We start from the raw sequence: 10,573 nt of genomic DNA on the forward strand, positions 1-10,573 counted from the left end.
TAACCAGCAGTTCTCATAATTCGCAGAAAAGTTTAACATTTACTCATTTTTATTTGCTATTTTTTGGAATAAAACTGTGTGTCTGTTGCATAATTCCTTTTAGATTCATTATGTGATTTCTCAAAATTCTACATCGTACCGTGCCTGAGTAGCTGTAGTACGCCACTTTATCCCATGTTGCAACGAAGACCCAAGAAGCAGTGAAGATAAACTGTGGAAAGTACTGGTTTATGTCCCGTGTGGCCTGTGAAAGGACATTGCCATTACTGTACTGATTATATGAGATATTGCCAGTTGCACGATTATCAATATCAGTCCACAGTGGAGCGATGATATCTCTTCCACTATAAGCATTGAACTGAGTGGGTGTAAAGCTGTCCCACGGCTGATCAAACGTCAAGTGTCCATTGTTGTTGACCTGCAAGTGGAAAAAAACAGACAATTAAAGAAGTGATAGTTTTAAAAAAAGACATTTTTATCAACGGTTCAACTATAATAATGATTATAGCCACTCACATATAGCTTAGTGTATGTGCGTCTGAAGAACGTGAATGGACTCTGTAGGTTTATAGCAGGTGAGCTTCCATCATCACTGCGAGGATTAACAGTGTCTCCTGCTCCCGAGCCAAATGGATAGAACAGTGCTGGCGGTGGTGACACTGTTAGAGAATAAGTGATGTTATGCATTAATGGATAATCTTTAACATAAATAAATATAACCATAAATAATCAGTCAATCTCTCATAATCATTGTTTGGTTCCAAGCTGAGCTGTAGGTGTCCTGCCACTGCAATTCATTGGGCCTCAGTTATTGAGTTATACTTGGTTATTCCTGCTGTTCTGATGTATAATCGGTCCACATGATAATCTACAGATAAAATGAACTGTAAGGCTGAAGGAAAATGAAATCTCTTTGGATCCTGTGTGATGTGTTTTTACTGCCTTACCTGACAGATTTTACCAAAAATTTGGCAAGACAGACATCGACAGGATCATGTAACCACTGTCTCTGAATTATTATATGTACACATGGTGACTCTGCATGTTGCCTATCTTGGGGATGGAGAATAATCCTCTACGTTTTGACACACACAAAAAAACTTTATGTGGAGGAAATTAATGCTGTGGTTGGTTAGTGTAGTGGGTAACATCTCTGCCTTCTACGCTGTAGACTGGGGTTCAATCCCCACCTTGGCAAAGACCCTACACTATACCAATAAGAGTCCTTGGGCAAGACTCCTTTCATGATTAAACTTGATTATACCTATAATGCTCACAATAAGAAAATAATCTGATAATGGATTCCTGAACTTTTTTAATTTAGCCTTAATTGTTGTGGTTCAAAGGATTTACACTCAAATAAAAGGTGACATTCATAGTCAAATGTTCATCATAAAGCCAAAAAGATTGAGTATTGGAAGGATAATGAGTTTTTGATGGTTGTCCATTTGCTTCCAGTTCCTTATAGGCTATTTCCCATTCTACCTGCTACCGTTCAGCAAGCAGTTACTGTTGATGGAGGTTCTACACTGATCCAGCTGGACTATCCATTCTTTTACTTTGGAAAACCACACTCCCAGTTATATGTAAGTGTTCAATTACCCAGTCCCCCACCTGGGTAATCACCCTACACTATACCAATAAGAGTCCTTGGGCAAGATTCCTAACACCACCTTTGCCTGCTTGTGTGAAATGATCAAATTGTAAGTCGCTCTGGATAAGAGCGTCAGCCAAATGCCGTAAATGTAGTGCTGTGTGTTTTTGTATATCTGCCATGTGCCTTTGTTTTCTTTTGACATGTGCTTTTGTTGTCATGTTGGCTTCACCTGTTCGAGGTCTCCTAGCCCTGTCCTCTCATTGGTTTCAGGTGTTTCTCATTTTCTGTTAATATTTATACCCCTGTGTTTGCTCAGTTGCTTTGTCTAGCACTGTGTCTATATACCCTGTTGCTGTTGCCTGTTTCTCGTCTCGTTGTTGGTTTTTGTTTATTGTTTACTTCTGTTTACTTTGTTTAGTCTTGTCGTGGGTTCATTTGTTACACTCGTCTCTTCCACTGTGTTTTTGGACTCTGAATCGTGTTTAAATAAAACCGCTCAATGCCTCCTATGTTACACATAACACATCCAGCATCTTGTAGAATCAAAGCCCAGGTGAATTCATGGTGTTCAGAAGGTCTAAGAAGGTACAATCTGCTATTAGATAAATAACATAAATAATAAACTGGCAAGTCAATGAATTGTTGCTACATGTTGCAAACATATGGGTATGACTCATTTTCATGGAGGCCTTCCATGAATGTTTTCTCATTAGTTATCTTTTTCATTATTAGACCATGTTTTTCCAAGTTAATTTTGGATATGTTTGATATTGTCTGTTATGTTATTTTAACCATGATTTTTCAATGTTCAGATTCATCAGTTCAGTATGTATTTGCTGTGATAAATGCTATTATGTATTAGGTTCACCAGTGATTGTGAGTTTGAAATCCAGTGATACTGCAGTTGAAAAAGTTGGTAATTAATGGTGCACCAATGTGATATTGTTGATGTCACTGACACCGCAGGTCAATGACATTGGTTGATATTCGAGGCCAACCACTATATCAGTCAGAGTCTTATTTTCCCAGTGTATCATGTTGCTTGAAACTTAGTTTGACAGACTGCACATCACCCCAAAGACAGAATAACAGTAAAAAATTCACCTGAGACTGCACTGTCAACACGGAGAGCCCAGCGACCAAGTATTCCAACATTAGTAGTAGTAGACAGACTAGAGGTACTGGGTGCCTGAATGCTGAAATAATATGTGCTGTTCACAGTCTTATATCCAGCCTGCAAATGATAATTGAAATAAAATTGCTATAGCAAAAGTGCTATTTGTTTGCCTACTTTTTATTTTAATATCATAAAACATTGTGAAATTAGTAAAAACAAGGATGAACATGCTCCTCTTACCATCCATGGTAGAGGATCAGGAGGGATGGATCCATAGTTCATCAGGACGTAAGATCGGTTCTTGCTGTCAGAGACCAGGACAACTTGGAAGGTCACCTCCTTCAAGAGGATAAAAGTCTTAAAAATCGATCTAACTTGGAGTCAGTGGCTGAGTTATAAGGACAGACTCTTACCCCTGTATCAGGTTCAAATTCCATCTTCTCCCAAGTGCCGACGAAGACCCAGGAAGCAGAGAAGTTCAACCCAGAGAACATGCTGTTCATTTCATTTGTAGCTAGTTCAATCAAAGACCCATTTGTGGCTTGCTCATAAGAGATGTTCCCTCTGGTATAAGAGTCAATGTCAGTCCACAGTGGAGCGATGATGTCTTTGTTCAGAGTTGGGTTATAGGCATCAGTGTAGAGGGGCTCAAAAGCCAGGAAACCATCCATACTGAGCTGAAAAAGAAAGAAAATTCACAAAAGATTTCCCTGAAGACTCGTTCAGTAACTTGTTTTACTTTTTTGACGTTCTTCAGTCTTCAAGAAACCCTAAGCAGTCATCAGTCTTCCTAAGTCATCAGAGGTCTAAGGGTGTGTTTAGACTTTTCTGATGAAAACAAACCCTGGTGTGATCCATCTGTTAGTGTGGGTGGTTAAAACAGATGAGAACACAATGATCTCAGTCTGCTTCCAAATGATATATGGTAAGGCTGATTTGAAGTATAAATGCCATCTGAATCTAACGGCTGTTTCTTTCCTTTCTTTGTGTGTACAATGAACTTCTGATGCTGTGTTGACTAAATGATGGTTTATTCTCTCGTCGTGACCTTGGGAGTACTGGAATGGATTTTGGTGTTAAAATAAGTCATATGTTTGAAGCCACTGAAAAACACTCACTATACTGTGTTAATATGCTTTACAAGACAGAAAAGATACACACAAAACAAACACGCCGACTTAGACCAGCATACAACATGGTTGATGAGGTCAGTGCTGTTATTTAGTCTTAGTTAATAATCTTTTAGAAACTTTTAATGAAATTAAGAAACTGTACACCTTAAAATACTTCTCTCCACTACCAGGGCAATAGTTACAGTGTCACGGGGAGCGAGGAGGCGGACGCACGTGCTGAGATAAGCGAGATTTATTAAGGGAAAATCCAGGGTCATGGTCAAGACGGTCCAAAGTCAGATGGCCAACACGGATAGACCAGGGGGCAGACATAACATAAACCAGAATCACCAACACAGCAGAAAACAATTCAGACAGACAGACATCAAACAAAGACCAGCCAACACAAAGGGCTTAAATACACACCGGGAAGACGAGGGACAGGTGAAAACAATCAGGGGCGGAGTCACAAAACAAGAGGCATGAATCAAAAATGCACCTGGAGTAGTGGGAGGAGCCAAGCGTGACATACAGTCATATGCATGTATTTGGATTTGAGAAAATAAGTTTCCCCTACAGGTAACTTAAAATTCTAATGTGTTAAATCATTTTAATATGTGAAATTCATCAAAAATTGGTAAGCATGCAGGATGTCAACAAACATGTAATTTGACCAGGGGTGTCCAAACCTTTGTATATGATTTCATAAGTGGTTAAAAATAGTAGGAGATTGACTTTACTGAAAAAACTGATGCAAACGTATTGCTACAAAAATTGAAGTACATGTTCTTAAGATGTTCAAGCCCAGACTTTTAAATTGCTTGTGTATTGTCTACAATTACTATAACTCCATTATATTAAATGGATTGCTGAATACAATAATGAGTAAATGGTTTATATATTTCTGGGGATGCTAATGGCTTAGTGTATATTTGCCATTTTGATAGCATTCATAGCTCCAGGCTGAACTGATAAACCTGAACACAAAACACCATCTTAGTGAGACCAAAACATGTCAAATGCGTTTACTTTAGATTAACTTGCGTTTTTTTTTTCTTCCTCGCTTCTTTTCACATCTTCTTTGGTCCCGTCATAACCCCTGACATGATATCCATGCTGGGAAAACCCAGCTTCTACTTATACACTCACCGGCCACTTTATTAAGTACTGCTAGTAAAAGGTTGGACCCCCTTTTGCCTTCAGAACTGCCTTAATTCTTCGTGCCACACTTTCAACAAGGTGTTGGAAACGTTCCTCAGAGATTTTAGTTGGTTATGTGAGTTCCTGTTGTCTTTCTATCATCTGGAACCAGTCTGCCCATTCTCCTCTGACCTCTCACATCAACAAGGCATTTTCGACCACACAACTGACCGCACACTGGATATTTCCTCTTTTTCGGACCGCTCTCTGTAAACCCTAGAGATGGTTGTGTGTGAAAATCCCAGTAGATCAGCAGTTTCTGAAATACTCAGACCAGCCCGTCTGGCACCAACAACCACGCCACGTTCAAAGTCCCTTAAATCCCCTTTCTTCCCCGTTCTGATGCTCGGTCTGCACTTCAGCAAGTTGTCTTGCCCACCTCTACATGCCTAAATGCAGTGAGTTGCAGCCGTGAGATTGGCTGATCAGCTATTTCTGTTAACAAGCAATTGAACCTAATAAAGTGGCCAGTGAGTGTATATTTAAGCACTGTATTGTGTCTGTATACTTACATATAACTGTGAATGTGGTTTTCCAAAGTAGAAGAATGGATAGTCCAGCTGGATCAGTCTAGAACCTCCATCAACAGTCACAGCATGTTGAATAGCACCAGGTAGCATGGGAAAGAAAAAGGTAGATGGAGCTGCAAGAAAGATATTTAAAGATGAGAGAAAGAAATGATAACTATTATGGAAATGTATATATTCCTTTTACGTTTCTGTTAATAACAGTAACACAGTCCAAAAATATTTACGATGATGGATGTCAAAATGAGTTATTGTTCCCGGAATATATGTCCAAATTAAAATGATCCTGTAAAAATGACATGAATAAGTCATTCGAATTTTGTTTCATAATTTTTTATCATGTTAAACGGGAGGAAAGAACAAAATGAAGATGATGACCTTATGTCTATAACCTCATAAGAGAAAGGTGGTAAATATATTTCAGGCAATAAAGTGAAAATAAAGCAGCTTGTTTAAATTAAACTGACTTTTAGGGATAAAAATACTTTTCGTAATGATGTCATTTCCAGCAAAAAACAAATAAATAAAAACCTCATCATCTTAAATTTAGTTTATTGAAAAGTTAGTAACAGTTTACATTACATAACAATCTGCATATAAAATTAGAATTATAAGCTATTAGGTAGGAGGTACTAGTTATACCTAATAACTGATCAAGTACTTAGTAGTTAAAAATTGAGTAAACTGTTAAGTCTTTAATTTGGTTTTAATTCATTCCTTAACTGGTTAATAACTAGTGCTTGTTACATTGTTAATGATCTAATGTGTTTACTAATATAAAGAAGTAACATAAGAACTATCTAGTACTTATAAGTTAGTCCCATCAATTATCTTTGAATTAATCCACTGGTTTATTGCTATTAATTAAGCATAATTGTGTGTCTCTCCCAAAGAAGTGATAATTTAACTACAAATTATACTAAATATGAAAAAGTTCCAGGTGGAACTAATACACACGCTAGATGACAACACTTACATGCACTTACAACAGTTGTACACAGTTTTATGCATAACTACATTAATGTGCAGATTATACTCATGTGATTTTTGTGCAGGCACAGGGATATGGCAGCACTTGGTGGTTAAAAGTGTAAAAAAAAGCAGAACACTCTCGCTTTTTGAATCCCTGAGCAGGTACTTCTTACATTTTTCATTAAATTTTTCATTTAATTCTAATTCAGCAGTTTCAATATTTAGACATACATTAATCTACCATAATAATTACAACAACCAATAAAATAAATGCAAATGCAAATAATGTAAAATCATTTTGTAAATTTACATTCCATTCTTGTAAATGAACAACAGCAGTGTTAAAAACCAGTAAATGTTTCTAGTGAACTTTTAACTTTTTTTTTCCAAAAATTGGTATTGAGCATTACATTTTATTGTACTTTGACAGTTAAACTTTTAAATCTTTAATTTTTTTTATTTTTAACAGTGTTTATATACATATATATATATATATATATATATATATATATATATATATATATATGTCCATGTTGTTGCTGTAATCCTGCACATCAACCTACAAACAAAGTAACAGCAAATTCACCTGAGGCTGTACCATCAACACGGAAAACCCAGCGGCCAGGTATTCCAACATTGGTAGTAGAAGACAGGCTAGAGGTATTGCTTGCCTGAATGGTGAAATTATAGGTATTGTTCTCTGTTTTATATCCAGCCTAAAAAGAATAAGATCAACATAGTGAATATTGAGTATCTCATTACATGATACTTGAAAGTTCTAAAGCATAACAAAAGAAAAACTCACGATGACCATGATCCTCTTACCATCCATACTTGTGGAGAAGGGGGGATGGATCCATAGTTCATCAGGACATAAGAGCGGTTTTCACTGTCAGAGACCAAGACTACTTGGAAAGTCACCTCCTTCAAGAGGAGAAAAGTGTGAAAAGTTGTCTTGCTTGGAGTCAGTGACTGAATTATCAGGAGAAACACCTACCCCTGCATCAGGCTCAAATTCCACCTTCTCCCAGGTGCTGACAAAGACCCAGGAAACAGAGACTTTACTGCCAGGCAATACTTGGGAAATTTCATTAGCAGCTAGTTTTACAAGAGGGCCACTTGTGGCTTGGCTGTAGGAGATGTTTCCTCTGGTGTAAATGTGGATTTTAGTCCACAGTGGAGCGATGATGTCTTTGTTCAGAGATGGGTCATAACCAACAGGATAGAGGGGCTCAAAAGACAGGAAACCATTCATGCTGAGCTGGAAATGAAACAGAAGACAGTTTTGAATTCTGAAGTTACACTAAGCAATATGGAGTTGAGTTATTTAGAAACTGTTGAGATGCTCTTTACGTAAGGACTACAGGGATGGAGGCCACATGTAACATCCTTTTATTGGTTTCCTAGTGCTGTGCGTTTTTTGTATATCTGCCATGCACATTTATTTACATTTACAGCATTTGGCTGATGCTCTTATCCAGAGCGACTTACAATTTGATCATTTCACACAAGCAGGCGAAGGTGGTGTTAGGAATCTTGCCCAAGGACTCTTATTGATATAGTGTAGGGTGATTACCCAGGTGGGGGACTGGGTAATTGAACACTTACATATAACTGGGAGTGTGGTTTTCCAAAGTAAAAGAATGGATAGTCCAGCTGGATCAGTGTAGAACCTCCATCAACAGTAACTGCTTGCTGAACGGTAGCAGGTAGAATGGGAAATAGCCTATAAGGAACTGGAAGCAAATGGACAACCATCAAAAACTCATTATCCTTCCAATACTCAATCTTTTTGGCTTTATGATGAACATTTGACTATGAATGTCACCTTTTATTTGAGTGTAAATCCTTTGAACCACAACAATTAAGGCTAAATTAAAAAAGTTCAGGAATCCATTATCAGATTATTTTCTTATTGTGAGCATTATAGGTATAATCAAGTTTAATCATGAATTTTATAGATAAATATAATTTTTGCACACTTTTTGCCTGACCGGACCCACTGAAGAGTGTTTTGAATCTGAACCCAGTTGTAACTCAAGCTCAGCTGCAGCTCAAAATAACAAAAAAATAACAGTGAAAATTTTATTATTAAAATTAGACTATTAGCACTTTTTTGTGCTTTAAAAGTTGATATGCAGTCTTTCATGACAGCATTCCTGTTTTCTCCAAACAAATAACATGTTTTTAAAAGTGATCTAGCAGTAAAAGTGAAACATTTTGGTCATTAACTGCATTCAAAAATTCAAATACAAGAAAATAAAATAAAAAATATAATGCCCACTGCAAAACTATTACAAAATAGTAATACTGAAAAAAGAGGAAAGCTGTTTTATTTTAGCCTCACCAGCCTACTGCTACAGTTAATTACACTAAAAACTAAAACTGAATCTTAATAAAAACTGTACAATAAGCAGCAAATAGAAACCAAACTGAAATTATTAATGCACCATGAAGACAACAGAAAAAAACAGAAAAAAATACATGAATGTCTTTTAAAGATGTAAAAGACATGAAATTTGCAGTTTATCAGCCACTATGTTGATGGTTATGACCATTTAACGGGATAGCTCGCTGATTTTGCATATGATAGTCCCCTGAATCTGAGAAAGTGCCTTCCGCGCTACCGTGGCTCACAAGTCATCTCAAACTGGTTCCATTAAGATTACAACGATTTCACTTTACTTTATCGGCCTCTGCAGTCACCAGATCCGAATGCAACAGAGCACCTTTAGGATGTGGTAGAATGGGAGATCAACAGTATTAATGTGCAGCTGACAAATCTGCATTCATTTGGTGATGCAGTCACATCAAAACTACACAAGCAACTTATTTAATCCATGCCACAAATAATTCAGGCAGTTCTTACAGCAAATGAGGGTCATCCCATGTCTAGAATGGTGTTCCTTAACAAGTAGCTAGAGGGTCTATTTATGAGCTAAACTAGCCATATGTGTCTGTAATAATGTATGGGTGGTGCTAGGGTGGAGCTGAAGCCAGTATGGGCCAATGGGCCAATTTTGAATGCCACACCCTTTGTGGTGCCACTCTACCAACAACAGTGCAAGTCATTTCTATTCGTAAATAGAGCAACTGAATAAAAATGGGAAAATCATGCAACCAAATTACAAATACATTGGTATAATAACACTAAGTGGGATCATCATAACAATAGAGGTTTTGTTTTGATGTGTGTTTACTGCCTTCTGCATTTTAGTAGTTGTTGGTGTGTCTGACAATTATGCTGCTAACACACTTAACTCAGAAAAAAAACTGGACAAGGGTTACTTTACAGGGAAAGAGAACTAATATATAAAGAATTGTTTTATTTTAAACTCTGTGAAAGAGCTATGAAAGTATCTTCATGATCCACTATATGGCCAAAAGGATGTGGACACCAGACAGTCATACCTATATGAGTTTTTTGAACATCCCAATCCAAAATCATGTGCATTAATAGAAAGTTGTCTTTGTCTAAAATGTCTTTGTATGCGGTAGCATCAACATGACCCTTCACTGGAACCAGAGGGCCTAGACAAACCTTGAAAAAAAGCTGGAGACCATTATCCCTCCTCTACCAAACTTTAAACTGTTCACACTCTGCATTACAGAAGGCAGCTTTGTCCTGGTATCTGCCAAAACCAGATGAATCTATTAGACTGCTAGATAGTGAAGAGAGATTCATTCCTCCAGAGAACACATTTCAACTGCTCCATAGTCCAATGGCAGCATGCTTTACACCATTTCAGCTGATGCTTGGCATTGTGCATAATGATCTAAGACTTGTGGGTAGCTGCTTAGCCATGGAAATCCATTCCATGAATCTCCAGATGGACTGTTGCACTGATGTTTGCTTGGGTTCGTTGATGAGCTGCTGTTACTCCAAGACACTTTCAATTCATAATAATAATAACACTTACAGTTTCCAGATCTAGCAGTGGTTGAAATTTTACAATCTGACTTGTGGCAGAGGTGGCATCCGATGAGGAATGTTTAAAGTCACTGAACTCTTCATTACGACCCATTCTCCTCTATAGAGTTTACAGGA

At 37.4% G+C, this 10,573-nt stretch overlaps 1 protein-coding gene across 1 annotated transcript in view; it reads right to left on the reverse strand.

Moving 5' to 3' along the window:
• Window positions 1-3,250, reverse strand: part of LOC108435030 — a 46,843-nt gene extending 43,593 nt beyond the window's left edge. Inside the window, exons 1-5 of the mRNA XM_037544269.1 lie at window positions 3,128-3,250; window positions 2,955-3,053; window positions 2,702-2,831; window positions 517-659; window positions 140-418 (exon numbers count right to left, since the gene is read on the reverse strand). Of these exons, the coding sequence (XP_037400166.1) occupies window positions 140-418; window positions 517-659; window positions 2,702-2,831; window positions 2,955-3,053; window positions 3,128-3,217 (741 nt within the window). The 5' untranslated portion in view covers window positions 3,218-3,250. The remainder of the gene's footprint in view (window positions 1-139; window positions 419-516; window positions 660-2,701; window positions 2,832-2,954; window positions 3,054-3,127) is intronic.
• Window positions 3,251-10,573: the final 7,323 nt, after the last annotated feature.

This window comes from Pygocentrus nattereri, chromosome 13, assembly GCF_015220715.1.
Source record: "Pygocentrus nattereri isolate fPygNat1 chromosome 13, fPygNat1.pri, whole genome shotgun sequence".
Classification (NCBI taxonomy): Eukaryota; Metazoa; Chordata; class Actinopteri; order Characiformes; family Serrasalmidae; genus Pygocentrus; species Pygocentrus nattereri.